Genomic DNA, 17,541 nt, shown 5'->3' on the forward strand with positions numbered 1-17,541 from the left:
ATACGAATACTTTCAGAAACGACTTCCTGACACTTAAATCTATACTCGATGTTAACAAATTTCTCTTCTTCAGAAACGCTTTCCTTACCATTGCCAGTCTACATTTTATATCCTCTCTACTTCGACCATCATCAGTTATTTTGCTCCCCAAATAGCAAAACCCCTTTGCTACTTTAAGTGTCTCATGTCCTAATCTAATTCCCCCAGCATCACCCGACTTAATTTGACTACATTCCATTATCCTCGTTTTGCTTTTGTTATGTTCATCTTACACCCTCCTTTCAAAACACTATCCATTCCGTTCAACTGCTCTTCCAAGTCCTTTGCTGTCTCTGACAGAATTACAATGTCATCGGCGAACCTCAAAGTTTTTATTTCTTCTCCATGGATTTAATACCTACTACGAATTTTTCTTTTGTTTCCTTTACTGCTTGCTCAATACACAGATTGAATAACATTGGGGAGAGGCTACAACCCTGTCTCACTCCCTTCCCAATCACTGCTTCCCTTTCATGCCCCTTGACTCTTATAACTGCCATCTGGTTTCTGTACAAATTGTAAATAGCCATTCGCACCCTGTATTTTACCCTTTCCACCTTTAGAATTTGAAAGAGAGTATTCCACTCAACATTGTCAAAAGCTTTCTCTAAGCGTAGAAACGTAGGTTTGCCTTTCCTTAATCTAGCTTCTAAGATAAGTCGTAGGGTCAGTATTGCCTCACGTGTTCCAATATTTCTATGGAATCCAAACTGACCTTCCCTGAGGTCGGCTTCTACTCGTTTTTCCATTCATCTGTAAAGAATTCCCATTAGTATTTTGCAGCCGTGACTTATTAAACTGATAGTTCTGTAATTTTCTGTCAACCCCTGATTTCTTTGGGATTGGAATTATTATATTCTTCTTGAAGTCTGAGGGTATTTCACCTGTCTCATACATCTTGCTCACCAGATGGTACAGTTGTGTCAGGACTGGCTCGCCCATGGCTGTCAGTAGTTCTAATGGAATGTTGTCTACTCCTGGGGCCTTGTTTCGATAGATGTTTCTAAAAATGATTCTAAAATATGAGCAACTAGGTACAAAAATCATGAATCTAGTGCCCAGTTACAACACATTCGTAAAGAAACACTTGTGACGTTGGATAGAACTGCAGATTACCATGTTGATATGAACCGAATATAAACACATAGATTCACACATAAGAGTCACAGACATGTTGCCACAAGTACGACCTTCATCTTTATATTATTCTAAGTGGGACAAGCAACTGCCGAATAGTGGGAGAAATATACTGTCAGTGTAAACCCCAAGTCCTCAAAGCCAATAATACTGTCAGAAGTGTTGTAAAATTTGCCATTAGACTTTGCATCCAATGACATAAGCATTAGGTTATCAGTTTCGGAGAAATGCTGTGTCTTCTGCCTTAGAAGATGGAACGTATTGTCACTTACCCCACGTTTTATTTGTATGCCTTCCACATACCTCTGTAATGTACGCACTGATAGAAACATAAAACATTCTGACAAAATCTTTATGCCTGCGTGATGTATTACAGTAAATATTAACGCAAACAGCTTATTTTCGTCTTTCCATCTTACAGATGGCATGCTAATCTGGCTTAACAACAAATCAAGGGCATCTTTTTTTTTAATATCGGGATCCTGTAGTCTTCAAAATGTGTTTATCCTTCTGCACTTGATCCTTCTGTCACAGTTTCTGTTGTGTCTGTACTTAATATGATAGGCACTTTCCTTGTCCCGTAATAGTTTTGCACAAAGTCTAGCGATCTGCACGTTCTGATACTCCACACGCTTTCTCTGACCACGACTAACTGCATTTAATTTTACCACATCGTCGTCAAAGCAGGTCTGTAGTGACGATTCAGATGAATGTTTCGCTGAAATATGGAGAGTTGAACTCGCTGCTTCTGTGCCGTATGAGTGTTTTACAGCTTTAGACGGATTGTCCAATCTTTGTGGCAGTTTCCTCTTCATATCGTCAGTTGAGGTGGCTTATTTGGGATGTCAGTGTGGTTACTGCATTCCGCACGAGTTTATTAATGTCTACATTCATGAACTAGTTTTGCTCGACGCGTAGCGAACAAGACTTAACGTTATTATAAAGGTAAACAGGGTCTTATTTCACAAAATATTCTCGCCTGCTTTTCACTATCCATTTTATGCTCCTAAAACGAAACATTAATCACCAATATGCATGTAGTTTGCAACCGAATCCTGACGATACAGTTAAGTAACACGATGGTATATACCTCTCAGGGTGCTCAGAAAACCTAAAAAAAAAGACAGATGTGATATCTTATTCTTGTTGTTACTGCAATTCATTGCGCTAAGTACGCTCCCACTTGCAAAAACCGTTGTACAAACAAAAATAAACAACTACGATTTGCTTCCACGATTGCGCCGAACTCAACAGTTTTACTTACTGGCCCCTTGGCGTGCTGCTGGCGCAATAGGCAACAAAATCGAGGCGAAGTGTCGCGACTTTTCCGTTAAACCGTGGTGTAAGCGTTACGAGCGTACGAAGAATATTGACCCCTACCGCCTGGCGGAGAAGCGATCCTCATTTACAATCAGAGATGTTACTCTGTGACACATAAAAGTGAATTAAGGCTTTCTCTAAAGTTATCGGTTACATCACGAAACGAGTCTGCTGAGCGATATAAGGATCCAATTATCATCTTATGCCTACTCCTAATACCGAGTCTTGCTCAATCTGTCTCGCATGCAACTTCAGTTTCTATCTCGATAGATTCATATAATGCGACAAATACACCACCTCCATTTCCCAATTGCCTAGTTTTTCGATATACGGTTATATTTTCCGTAAAAGTCTCATTGCCATCAATTTCAGGATTCAACCAGCTTTCTGTACTTAGTATTATGTAAGGTCAACTGCTTTTTATGGGCGCTTCAAACTCTGGCACTTCGGTGCGAATGCTTCGCCAATTTACCATTAGGATTTCAATACTCTCGCATGTGAGGAGCGTATACAGCGAAGTGAGCAGCTGTTTGTATTTACGTCGTTCGGTCGATGAAACACATTTGTTTCTCGTTCGTTGGAAATATAAAGATAATCCTTGGATAAGTGAGCGTGTCTCACATCTTTGCAATACATGAAGCGCGGCACAATAACCATCGCAGTAGCGTTTTGCGCTGCGAGGATTAATATGGCCGTCTGTGTTGCGGCCGAGTTTAGGGGCGGAGGGTGGTGTGTCGTAATAAAATTGTAGTTGAGTTCCCGCGAGGGAGTTCTTATATTCCTTGTTGATTATGAATAATCGAAGAGTTGATCTACTTCCAGGTGAATTCGATTTATGTTTTTCGTAGAAATGTGATTTGTTTTCTTAGTTAATACTTGGAACATATGATCATGACAGTAGAAGTTATCACAATATATGTTTGTAGATTCATATATTCATTCAGTATCCCTCCACGTTTGATCACTTATTACTGAACTCGTTGTAGTGAAGATGAGTTTTAGTATAACAAACTAATATTATACGTGTCAGCTCACTAAGTATGTCAACATGTTTCTTTAACGGAGTGCAAATGTTCACGAAATTACCTTCTAATTTCAGTGGGCGGTCCAGAAACGGAGGAACAACAACGCCTGAGATTTCAGGTGGAACTAGAATTTGTTCAGTGCCTCGCAAATCCTAATTATTTGAACTGTGAGTTTATTGAGGTTCTTTACTGTGTATTTTGGTTCTCTCCTACTTCATAAACTGATAGAAAGAAATTATTACAATAGATATGTGTTAAATGCTTTCTATGTCGATACTGGTATATATAAAAATGCAGATTGTTTTATCAGTTTCAGCTATAGCATTAAAGTCACCAAATGTTTGAAAAAATATTTCGTAAATTAACTATCGAACATAATTTTTTTAGTTAATGGTCTGCAGATATCAGTCTAATCAAAGTGTGAAAATAACATTTATCCATCATGTTGCTGATTAATAAATGAATTTAATGCTTTGAGTGTAGTCACTGCATACAGTATAAATATACAAACAGAGGGTGCACATTCTAACAAATTTTGGGTTATAGATTTTTCCTGTGAAAGTCCCACTTCAATACTATTTTATTCTTTTAAATTAGCACTATCAGTGAATGTAGTATGTTCACCTAGTTAGAAAATTTGCTAAAGTTACTAGTAGTAAACAAAAGGTCAAGTATATTTTTGATGAAATGTACGCCTGCCAAGACTAATGCTTTAAAAAGTCATGTGCTAGATGTCTCTTCAAACATTCACCTAATAACTATTGATTATTAAGTCAGCTATATATTTATATTATTGATTTAATACATCTAAAGACTATGTATGAATAAAAGGCAGCAAAATCACAGGTATAAAATACAAAAAGGATAACTAGAATAAACAGCACGAGTTTATTATTATGGTTTGTCTTCATTCTCTTCTGCCATCTGTTCATTCAATTTTTAACCCAGTAGCCTAGTAACTGTTGGACAACCTTTTAACAGTTTCTAGTTCAGTGCAAAACAAGATATTTTTCTCCACTCATGATAGGGAAAGTTCATTTGCACAGTTCAGCTACGCATGCAAAGAACCAACTAATACATACAGATTGTATATTCAGTCTTCTGTTGAACCATCAGAATGAAAAGCTTGTTGTAAATAAATTTGTTAAATTTACTTTATTTGAAGCTGTTGCTCATAGTTAGTGCTATTAGGTTTACAGAAAGTGAGCCGAACAGCTTGTGAAACATAATCAGTTCCAGCTATTTTGTTTACAAACCAACACTCTTTATGTGTAAGGTCAGCTGTTTTCCGTGATCGTATTTTATTTGGTCTGTGTTGTTGTAGGTGGTCTTCAGTCCAAAGAATGGTTTGATGCAGCTCTCCACGCTACTCTATCCTGTACGAGACTCATCAGCTCAGAGAAATTACCACAACCTACATCCTTCTGAATCTGCTTAGTGTATTCATCTTTTGGTCTCCCTCTATGATGGTTACCTTTCATGCTTCCCTCCAGTACTAAATTGGGGAGACATTGATGCCTCAGAATGTGTCCTACCAACCAAAGCCTTCTTCTAGTCAAGTTGCACCACATATTAATCTTTTATCAGATTATTTTCAGTACCTCCTCATTATGTGAGCCATTTATCCAATCTTCAGCATTCTTCTGTAGCACCACATTTCAAAAGCTTCTGTTCTCTTCTAGTCCAAACTGTTGATTGTACTTGTTTCACTTTCTTACATGGCTACACTCCAAGCAAATGCTTTCATAAAAGACTTCCTGACAATTAAATCTATATTCAGTGTGAACAAATTTCTCTTCTTCAGAACTGCTTTCCTCGCCATTGCCAGTCTACATTTTATACCCTCTCGACTTCGACCATCCTCAGTTATTTTGCTGCCCAAGTAGCAAAACTCGTCTACTACTTTGTCTCATTTCCTCATCTAATTCCCTCAACATCACCTGATTTAATTCAACTACATTCCATTATCCTAGTTTTTATTTTGTTAATGACCATCTTATATCCTCCTCTCAATACACTGTCCATTCCGCTCAACTGCTCTTCCAAGTCCTTCGCTGTCTCTGACAGAATTACTGTGTCATCAGCAAACCTCCATGTTTTTATTTCTTGTACCTGGATTTTAATTCCTACTCCAAATTTTTCTTCATAGTTTCATGTTTTTAACTTCCATGAATGAAGTCATAAATCTTACATTATTCATCTGCAGCAAAACCTTCCCTTGTGTACTTTTTAGTGATAAGTTAGGTTATAATGGTGTCTGCTTACAATAACTCAGCTCATTACCTGTGTAAATATTTCTTAATCTGTCAAGGAAAAGTAGTTCATCTAATGCAGGTCTACCATAGTTCTAAGTGACGCTATAGTTAATTAGTTTCATCACTTTTTCAATTTCTTTGTCTCCTACCTGTTGTCAAGTACACTTACTTATGCAAGTTCGCACCGAGAACCTAAGTCCAAAAGCAGCAGTTTCATTGCACCTATTGTTCCACATAGTAATATATTGTTGCCAGAATAATGGGCTGCAGGGCACTTCAGCAGTGTTAATGAATTCCATAGGTTCATTGAAATCATCCCCATTTACAGCAATGTATTTTTGCCTGTACCTAACTTTCCAGATACGTACTACTTTGTGTGACATGCAGGGATTAGTACATAACATCGTGATGAACTTATTTTGGTAGATAGCGCTTTTCCATGTAAATAACTATTTTTTTATGTGCTTGAGCAGCAGTCGTGCACAAATTCCTGACGCCTACACACAGTTCAAGCATGGTTGTACAAGCATTAGTTTGTTTACTAGGAAATGTTGGACCTGGACAATGATACATTTGCTTTGGCAACCTTTTTGCTTGTGTTACAGAAAAAAAAAATCGGAAGATAAAAACATTATATGAAGAAAAGACTAGTAAATGTAAAAGTAATTCCCATATTAGCTATTCATGGTAGACATACTGTGGAAACTATCTCACAGTAGTGTTGACTCTCCTTCTATGTAATATTGTATTCTTTGATTTGAACTGCATTGCAGTACAGCCTTTGTGCAAAACATAATTTAACAGGACCAAATAAAAATTAAATCAAACCAGATCACTGACAAAGGCTTACACATGCCTCCCTTTGTTGGTAGACAAGCTCAAGCGTATACATGCTTGAACACTGGCACAAGCATTGACTATTGAAATTCAAGCTGGTTGTACTGTACTGATGCTAGTACAAATTTCTTACTCTCAAGCATGTTTACGCAAGAGTGCTTGCCAAGCATGCAGTTGTGTGGGGCTCCCCTAAGGTGATTAGAGACAAATAAGCTTTGTCAGAAAGTTAAGACAATGCTTCAGTAATTTTTTCCTTAGGTTAGGGCAAAATAGCCTCCATTGTGCAAACCCACCCTTGTTCGATGTGGTGCGATCTAAAGCATCTCTGCAACAAAACAAAACATGTTAATGGAACTTGACATTAGTTTCTGTTTCTCACTCCCCATACGGTTACTGGTTCAGACACATCACTCTCACGTAGGTCTTGGGCTACACTACATGTCAGTCCAACAACATAACCAGTTTCCTGATTTGTTGGCTTCGACAATTCACAACCAAACTCTTACATTCCAACCTAACAAAGACCTCAGGCTTTGCTGCAGGTTAGTCAGTCACCATATCCAGTTCTGCTTCCACATTAGTTGGCTTTGCCAACTCGCAATCATTCACATTCCCACCTAATCTAGACATGGCTAGGCCACTGGTCATAATAAAAATGGTAACATGCTGTAACAGAAAAAAACTAAAGAACAGTTCATCTGTGCAGTGCTTGTAATTAATCTATCATTGCAACCAAAATCCACTACTGTATGCAATTCTGATCAGAATGTCACAAAACAAAAATATCCGTAATTTACGTAGAGATCATGATAACATCAACATAAAGAATGCCAAATTGCCTAAATACATCAATAACAGAAACACTAAAATACAGCAGAAGTAGAAAATTAATAATGGACCGCCCATAAAATGTGTATTATTCATACCAGTCCTTCACCAACTAAACATTCTGCAATGAATTACTAATATTTCACCATAGAAAGTGCTGTATATACCAATAATAGAAATGGTCATATAATGTTACAGTAGAATTGAGAGGACAGGCCATCTACACAGAGTGTGTAATTCGTCACTCATCGGAACAAAAATTCGCCATTGTATACAGATTATTTGCAGTCAGACTTTCACACAAATAATTCTGTAATTTAGATAGGCCCCATATTACCTGATGCAACATAAAAAATGCCAAACTGCCTATTTGCTTCTGTAATGAAAATGCCAAATGCAGCATAACTAAAAAACTAATACAGGGCCATCCATGAAACGTGAATAATCAGTTGCTGTCTGTCACCAACACAACATTCCACATTTAAGAAAAAAAATTCATTAGTAATATTTCACCATACAAGTTGCTAAATAAGTCAGTAATAGATAAATCAGAATCCTGCAACAGTGAAAATTAAAGAACAGACTATCTCCACAGTACGAACAGTTCTTGAGCGTCTGTCACCCCAAGTGAAATGTCGTATTCTGATCTTTATTTGTGTCATAAATGTAGACATCTGGCCAAAAATGTTTGTGTAAAAAAACTTGAGTCATTCATATTTTCTCATTTTCTGGCTAACTAATTTGCTCTACAGAAGCTTGTCTCAATCTGGCTGCCACCAATGATAAAAGCACAGGCAATGCAAAATTTGTGCCGTACCACAAACAAGAGCAGCACGCAGATGGCTCATAGTAAAGTTTAACTGCACTGAGCATTGTTATGGCGCCTGACTGTAATTAATGCCTAAATGTCCTGTGAAAGTGAATTATCATAATCACGAAAAGGATAAGATTGCTACTCATCACCTAGATGCTAGAAGTTACTACCTATTGCATAAGTCCTTAATCAGAGGCAGACAAACTGAAACATACATTCACACATGCTTAGCTCTCATGCATACATTACAGTTGTCATCTTCACACAAGACTAAGGCCAGACTTTGAGGTAAACAGCAGTGATCTTTGCCGGTGTGGGTAGCGAGTCTATAGAAGGGATGGAGGGACAGCAGTATAAGGGTGGGGAATATGATAATGCTGCCTGTGGGAACATGCAGGGATGTGGTGGGGACAGCGTAGTGGGTGTTAGGTCCAGCATCGGTAGGTTGTGCTAAGGAGCGTATATGTGGGGGGGGGGGGGGGGGTTGGAGGACGAAAGGGGAGAGGAGAGAAGTAAAGAATGTGAAAGGAGAATGTAGTTGAGACAGATGTGTGTAGGGCTAAAGTGGGGGCAGGAAAGAAATGGAAGAAGGTGGAGAACACAGACTGGGGAAGGCAGAGTCCAGGGGTTCACGGAAATGGAAGAAATACTGCAGGTATAGTTCCCATCTGCACAGTTCAGAAAAGCTGGTGTCAGTGGGAAGAATCCAGATTGCACAGGCTGTGGAACTATCATTGAAATCCAACACACTTGTGAGTCCTGCACGTAGTACTTGGTGGCATGAACAGTTATTGCGTGGTCTACCTTTCTCTTGCCCACTGTTTGGCAGTTGTCATTCATTCATATAGACACACAGCTTGTTAGTGGTCTTGGCTACAACTAAAGCAGCACCGTGATTGCAGTTAAGTCGGTAGGTCCATGACTACTTTTACATGTGGTCCTGTTTTTGATGGAATAGGACTGCCTGTGACAGGACTAGGTAGGTGGCAGTGGGAGGATTCAGTACCTCATTAGTTACATGATCTACCCATCTGATCTTCAGCATTCTTCTGTAGCACCACATTTTGAAGGCTTCTATTTTCTTCTTGTGTAAACTATTTATTGTCCATGTTTCACTTCCATACATGGCTACATTTCATGCAAGTACTTTCAGAGAAGGCTTCCTGGCACTTAAATCTATACTCCATATCAAGAAAGTTCTCTTCTTCAGAAATTCTCTGCTTGCCATTGCCAGTCTACATTTTATATCCTCTCTACTTTGAACATCATCAGTTATTTTGCTCCCCAGATAGCAAAACTCCTTTACTACTTTAAGTGACTCATTTCCTAATCTAATTCCCTCAGCATCGCCTGATTTAATTTGACTAAATTCCATTATCCTCATTTTGATTTTGTTGATGTTCATCTTACATCCTCCTTTCAAGACACTGTCCATTGCGTTCAACTGCTTTTCCAGGTCCTTCGCTGTTTCTGACAAAATTAGTGTCATCAGCAAACCTCAAAGTTTTTATTTCTTCTCCATGGATTTTAATTCCTACTCCAAATTTTTCTTTTGTTTCCTTTACTGCTTGCTCAATATGCAGATCGAATAACATTGGGGATAGGCTACAACCCTGTCTCACTCCTTCCCCAACCACTGCTTCCATTTCATGCCCTTCAACTCCTATAACTGCTATCTGGTTTCTGTACAAATTGTGAATAATATTTTGCTCCCTGTAATTGACCCCTGCCACTTTCAGAATTTGAAAGAGAGTATTCCAGTCAACATTGTCAAAAGCTTTCTCTAAGTCTACAAATGCTAGGAATGTAGGTTTGCCTTTCCATAGCCTATGTTCTAAGATAAGTCGTGGGGTCAGTATTGCCTCACGTGTTCCAACATCTTTACAGAATCCAAACTGATCTTCCCCGAGGTCAGCTTCTACCAGTAATAGCATCTCTAAATTGAAAACTACAATTTAAAAGCACATTAATTTAGGACTTAAAGATTCAAAATAAACATTTACATAACTTAAGAATGTCGAGAAAATTGCCCATGTAGTTGAGTCTTTCATCACTAGTGTGGTACATTTCCACTCATGTAACCACCATTAACTGTTTGGGCCTCTCTAAACTCTGTCCACGGAGATAAGCCGAAGATTAATCTAAAACAGACACACTAAAGGTGCAGCTCCTGCTGCCTGTCAGCATACAGAAAATTCACAAGAGATCTGATGAGAGAGTTAGCACTCCACAGGTAGGTGAAAATGAGTTGATACGAAATACACACTATAACCCAGTCCCCACATCACTATACTGTAGACGTCATACTTGTACCACAATCACCAATGACATCTGTTCTGTTATGCGAGTTCTATAATGCTTAGGGGGCCACAAGGCAAAGACCAAGAATACTGGCCATGAGTTTGTGGCAAAACAGTGACAATAAGCAACGAATAATCTCAGTTCAGAGCAGCAAATTCTCTTCCATGTGGAATTACCAAGAAGGCATACTACGCAACTATCCCTTGACTCAGCCCATCTGTGCTACAGGACAGGAAGCTACTCCCATCTACCACATTCCATCAAAAGCAGCATACTGTCATGATCATGCTATACAGACCTTGCTCTTCTCTGCAGGCAGCAGCTCAAAATCTCCGCAGACTTAACCACAGTAATCATTGCAAATTTCACGTCAGTCACAGAACACACACTGCCTTAGCCCCACTTTTTATACTGTTTCCTTATGTCCTGCCCCATGTACAGTCCACACTTTATCACTCCACAGTCCCCCATGTAATGACTGTACCACTGCCACCACCATCCTTCCAGTGATGCACGAGAGACAACTTATAATTTTAATTAATATTGTGTTTATACTGGTTGCTGGTGAGGAGGAAAGTTAGTTATTAGTATTTTATTAATGATCTCATTCATAACCAGCCATATTACAGTCACTCAAGAAAGTTATAATTAAGCTTTACTTCTTAAATCAGAAGTGGACAATGTCTCTCATTGTCCGCAGTCTCGATGATTCGAAGCGATCTGCAATCCTGTGTAAATTAAATGTCTTGGTTTTCTTGTGTTGCGTAGTCAGCCGGGAAACCTCAGATTGAGCGGAAAGTTTGCTTTGATAGTTTAATTATCTGATGAAATAATGGAGCTCTTGGATCTAATAATTGCAGGTTCGTTTCAATTCATAGAAAGTTCCCTTCTGGTTACCAACGAAACGACACCTCCGTGCAAATTTCCAATTAGAGAATACATATATAATGAAATTCCTTACACACCTTTGATGTAAATTCTTAGTACATACTTTCTTGAGTAGCATACAATATATTTTCAATATCTTTCTTCCAGCAATCTTGATAGCAAAATTACAATTAATCAGTCCGGCTATTCGGTATGGAGAAGATCCTAGAAGTCCTCTCAACACACCAGAGAGAATATTACAAAGAGTAATTACGCACTCATGGAATAGTAATAGTGCTGTACTACTTTGTGCATTGATTCTGCGAGTATATAGATGGTCAAGTAGGAAACGTAATTCACTCATAGAATTGTGCAGGGATAATTACTAGAATATAAAGAGTTTACAAACTCATTGACCACTTCATCGCCGGCCGCGGTGGTCTAGCGGTTCTAGGCGCGCAGTCCGGAGCAGCGCGACTGCTACGGTCGCAGGTTCGAATCCTGCCTCGGGCATGGATGTGTGTGATGTCATTAGGTTAGTTAGGTTTAAGTAGTTCTAAGTTCTAGGGGACTGATGACCACAGATGTCAAGTCCCATAGTGCTCAGAGCCATTTGAACCATTTGACCACCACATCCTACTGAAAGGCAAAGACATGCCAGCCAGCAAATGTCATCGAATTGTATAATTTAGTATTAGAAAAAGACATTAGACAGTTTATGAAAAATAAGATGTGGAGCAACAGTCAGGCAATATGCCTGAAACTTCAGTAGATACAAAACAACCATCAAATAGTGTGTCTCAAACCCGCCAACATGAAATACAAAGAAGACAAATGTTTTGTCTATAACATAATCATGTGAAAGACTGTTTTCTATTATGACTAATACAAAAATAGTTAAATGTGGGAGTTAAGAAAGTTGTATGAGGAAATGCATGTGTTCCACCCCCAAGCTAGCATAAGAGATATGTAATGCTCATCAAGCCCATGTGGTTCACTGAATTCATAATAGTACTGAAAAGGTGTTCAATGTATAATTATACTGTACTTAGAAATGCAGCCTGAAAATTAATGTTTCTGTAAAGTATCATTTGATATAATATAATCTCTTTTTTTTTAATGTTAGTGAAAGTGTATCTTCTGAAATTGTACGTATTAGAAGGATGCCACCATTAGAAAAAGTTTGGAAAGCTGTGGTGTTAGAGGTGCCATCGACTGTGACATGCTTGTCATTGTCAATAAAACCTCTCTTTAGGCTTACATTTATATTCGATGTTAACAAATTCCCCCTTTTAAGAAAACCTTTCCGTGGTATAGACAGTCTGTATTTTATGTCCTCTCTACTTCTGGCAGCACAAGTTATTTTTCTGTTTAAATAGCAAAACCCATCTGCTACTTGTAGTATCATACTTCCTAATCGAATTCCCTCGGCATTGCCTGATTTATTTTGACTACATTCTGTTACCACTTGATTTACTTTGCAATGCTCATCCTATAATATATTTTCAAAACAAGCTTTATCCAGCCATTTCACTGGTCATCCAACTCCTTTACTGATGACAGAATTAAAGTGTCATTTGCAAACAACAAAGTTTTTATTTCCTCCCTTTGAATTTTAATTCCTTCTCCAGTACAGACTGAATGACATAGAGGGCAGGCTACCACCCTGTGTTAGTCGCATCTCCCATATTGTTTTCGTTGAATGTTGTGCAACCCTTGCAACTCCAGTGTGACAGGGATACAAGCTGTATACAATCTTTCACTTCCTGTATTTTATCCCTGTTACCTTCAGAATGTCAGTGTATTCCAGTTTCCTTTGAGTCTAGAAATGCTGTAAACATATATTTGTATTTCTTTAACTTATTATAGAAGATAAGTCATATTCAGTATTTTGTTGTGTGTTATGTGAGGTCTGCTGCTACTAGATTTTTCCATTCTTCTGTAAATGATTTGTCAGTATTTTGCAGCCATGAATTTTTAAGCTGATAGTTTGATAATATTCACATCTGTCAGTACCTGCTGTCTTCGAAATTATAATCATTTTCTTCTTCCTGAAATATGAGTGCATTTCTCCTATCTCATGTCTTGCACATCAGGTGGAATACTTCTATCACGGCTGGCTCTGCTAAGGATCCTAATAATTCTGAGGGAATGTCATCTATGTCAGAGGTATTGTTACAACTTGGATCTTACAGTGTGCTGTGAAATTCTCCTTGCAGTATTGTATCGCCCATGTTACCCTCATCTACTTCCACTTTCTGTTTTATAATTTAATATTTTGTGCAACTTCATTTATCTTGTACAGCCGCTCTGTATGTTTCCTCCACCTTTCCACTTTTATTTGCTTAGTACCTGTTTGCCATATGATCTATTGATATTGATGCAGTTGCATCTCTCTTCCCAAAGGGCTCTTTGATCTTCATATCAGTAATATCTCTCTTTTCCCGAAGTTATATATGCATTTGTCTTCTGGTCATTCTGGACTTTCTGCCGAAGTCATTTTTTTTAGACATTCCTGTTCACCTACTTCTTTTTGCCACATTTTTTTATAGTTTCTCCTGTCAGTTCAATTCGTACCCCTTGGGTATTGATGGATTTATACTAGGTCTTGTGTACTTAGTTTTCTGCTGCCTTTACTGATTTATCACTCATGACTACCCATTCATCTTCTTCAGTTTTCCATTTCCCTGCTTCAATCAAACATTGCCTAATGCTTGTACTGAAGCTCCCAATAAACTCTAATTATTCCACTTCATCCAAGCCTCATTTCCTTAATTCTCTACTTGTTTGCAATTTCTTCTGTTTCAACCTGCAGTTCATAAGCAATAAAGTGTCTTGCAGTTTAAAATCTGGTTTTGAAATCTGTCTTACCACTATATAGTCACTCTGAAATCTTCCATTGTGACCAGTTCTCTTCTATATAGGCTATACATTCTCCTTATATGTTGAGTTTCAGATAGGCACAATGAAAAGACTGTTACAAATTATGGCTTTTGGTCAAAGCCTTCTTCAGCAAAGAAAATGCACACCTCATGTGCACACAACCGCTGCCACTGCCAGCTCTGACTGTAATTATGGAGTCCGGTTGGAGCTGCTGGTGTTAAGTCATGTGTGCATGAAGTGTACTTGCGTGCGTGCGGGCGCGCGCGCGTGTGTTTTTTTGTGCCTGTCTGCAACTAAAGGTAAAGGGTCACCTTTACAGTGGGTAACTGTCTATCCTTTTCATAATATTGTTGATATTTCACCCTATAGTCTCCATTGTTCAATCTTCTTATGATTCTTAAACCAAGAGTTAGCAATGATTAAGTTACAATATGTGCAAAATTTTATCAGGTAGGTTCCTGTTCGATTCTTTTCATCCAGTCAAATATTCTCCTATTATTTTTCCTTCTCTTCCTTTTCCTAGTAATTCCAATCTGTCATCGCAATTAAATTTTCCTCTATGTTAACTATCTGAATAATTTCCTTTGTCTCCTCATACATTCTTTCAATCTCTTCACCTGCAGAGCTAGTACACATATAAACCTGCCGTGGTGGGTGTTATCTTCCTTTGGCCTTACATAAACTTTCAAAATTAAAAAAAGAATATACTTGATTTAGGTTCACAGTGTTAGCTGTAAGAGAATCGGCAGTACTATTCATGCCCACCAACAATATATTTTATTTAGGTAAACAAATAACTGTCTTTGTCTTGGGGATTTCAATGTATTTTGGATATAAAACACTCCAAAGTGCTTCATAAGCCCTTAATATTGATGCTCATTCATTCTATCATTGTCAGGATGTCCAACAACTTGGAAAACAGGGGTGAAAACTCGGGGAAACTTGGGAGACTGTTGCATTTAGCCTAAAGCTCTTGAAAGGGGATAGTATATGATTTGATTTTGGGCAGAGACATTTGCTTGCCTTCTGCTTGGCTTGGTGCAAAAGTGGGTGTACCCTTCCTCCTTAGACGGGTGCTGTGTGACCACAATCCACCAGAGTTTTGGCGTTCCTGAACCTGCTCCCCCAATCAGTCCAGAGTAGCAGCCAGGCCGAGCTAGCTGACTGAGGTTTGTTTTTGTTAATGTGGGATGGTTTGCATGCCTGTCACTGCAGCCTGAATGTGCTACCCTGGTTTTTTTTATTGTGCCATGGTTTTGTGGGTTTGTGATGCGATGTAATCCGCACAGATCTGTGATGAATATTTGATGTGGTTTACATTCATGTAAGTATTGCCTTGTTTGGTATCACAATAAGGTCAGAGATGTGTCTTGTGCTTTTAGGGCTGTTTGTGGCCTATTTGAATCCATTTGTTTTGAATTAGGCTATTAGGACGTGATAAGCACATTGTAAATTACTGTTGTACATCCCTATAGCTATCTATCTGATTGCATTGTGTAAAAATAAGATTTATAATAGATCTTCGGTGGTAGGCATAAAATAATGTTACTAGAACACTAACAAGCAGTCTTTGGTCATTGCAGAGCAGATTTTGGTTTAGTTAAGATTGAACTGAAGCCTGTGACAGGAACAGTGCAGAGCAGGTGGGCAGAGAGCGAGTGAGGAATGTGGTGGTAGGCGGCTGGGGCATGAGGCAAAGAGACTGTCATTTCTGTCCTCATTGGCTAACACTTCTGATGCTGCTGTGGGTATTACTCAACATGAACTACTTCCAGTTAGACGCACACACAGAAAATTTTATTGCCTTCCTTCAAACGCAGGCAACGAGAGGTGAGAGTGTCTGGTGGAAATAGTTTGGAAGAAAGAAAGAAGTGCATGTATTGAGATTTTTTAATGGCTCCCCATCTTTGTGAAGTCTTGGCCACATCTCACTATATGGTTTAGGTGTAATCCTGCCTAATGCATATTTTAAGTCAGGTCTTACTCAATGAACTGTGGGAGTGTGCATTCACCACTTGTTGGACTGAGGATCCAGAGGTGGTGGGCACAAAAGACAACTCTGAAAATTTCAGTGTTAAGATCCCCCCCCCCCCCCCCCCCCCCTGCGGGTCCGGGGTAAGAATAGGCCCGAGGTATTCCTGCCTGTCGTAAGAGGCGACTAAAAGGAGTTTCAACCGTTTCGGCCTTCCATGTGATGGTCCCCCTTGAGGTTTGACCTCCATTTTTCAAAATTCTACAGAAGTACGAGCCTTTCGGGGAAGGACGCCTTACGTAGTGTACCACTGGTCCTCAGTGCACTAAGACCTTGGCACTCAGCATTGTACCGGTGTTGTAACCATACCCACTATTCCTCAAATTGGGCCTAAACGCCTGATGGGTTGTACAAGTTACGCCCTTACTGTGTCCCCATCTGCACCTACGATCATGATGGACTTTCCATGGCACCCGAAATCCAGCACGGTAGCCAGCCCGTTGTGGTGGGGTCGTCATGTACCCTCTAGGTTGTAGCCCCCTGACAACACAGGGATCGTACTGCCGATACCTGAGCTGCACCCTGCCCACGTCGGCCAAGGAGTAGATGCCCGTCTCCTTGGGGCATCGGGACTCCCAGCAACGGTCATCCTGCCAGGTGGCCCTTGCTGAGGCTGGGTGACGCCCGAGGGGAGAGCCCCTGGTCGGAGTGGGTGGTATCGGGGCGGACGTTTCGCAGATGAAACGTCAACACGTATCAGGTCGCTGTGCGGCCGAGTCTTTCAAAAGGAAAGGTACTGTCTCTGGTTCTGGTTTTCCTGCCCTTTCCCCCTTGGCCACTCCCTGGGAGGAGGGACAGGCCTGCCGGCTTGGGGCGAAGTACTTCCCCCGCTATTTGGTCTGTTCTCGAACCGATGGGGGGACGTTCGCCACCTCCAAGCCCATGTTCTTTGTTCAGCACATTGAGGACATCTTCGGGGAAATCGAGGCTCTCAGTAAGGATCGTTCGGGGTCCGTTCTTATAAAGACCACCTCCGCCACACAGTCGGCGGCGCTCCAGGTGTGCGACCACCTAAGGGACATCCCAGTGTCCATTGTCCCGCATCTGGCACTAAATAGGACGCAGGGGTTAGTTTTCATTGGGACCTCCTGCTGCAATCTGATGAGGAGCTCAGGGCCAACCTGGGGTGCCGAGGCGTGCATTTCGTCCGGCGAGTCCAGCGCGGCCCCAAAGACTGTCGCGTCGACACCGGGGCCTTTATTC

At 39.9% G+C, this 17,541-nt stretch overlaps 1 protein-coding gene across 1 annotated transcript in view; it reads left to right on the top strand.

Annotated features, from left to right (window-relative positions):
- Positions 1-3,159: 3,159 nt before the first annotated feature.
- The window catches only part of LOC126418817 (mediator of RNA polymerase II transcription subunit 31-A-like), a 34,149-nt gene continuing 19,767 nt past the window's right edge, over positions 3,160-17,541 (top strand). Inside the window, exons 1-2 of the mRNA XM_050085761.1 lie at positions 3,160-3,318; positions 3,596-3,688. Coding sequence (XP_049941718.1) covers positions 3,288-3,318; positions 3,596-3,688 — 124 coding nt within the window. The 5' untranslated portion in view covers positions 3,160-3,287. The remainder of the gene's footprint in view (positions 3,319-3,595; positions 3,689-17,541) is intronic.

Source organism: Schistocerca serialis, chromosome 9 (assembly GCF_023864345.2).
Source record: "Schistocerca serialis cubense isolate TAMUIC-IGC-003099 chromosome 9, iqSchSeri2.2, whole genome shotgun sequence".
Taxonomy (NCBI): domain Eukaryota; kingdom Metazoa; phylum Arthropoda; class Insecta; order Orthoptera; family Acrididae; genus Schistocerca; species Schistocerca serialis.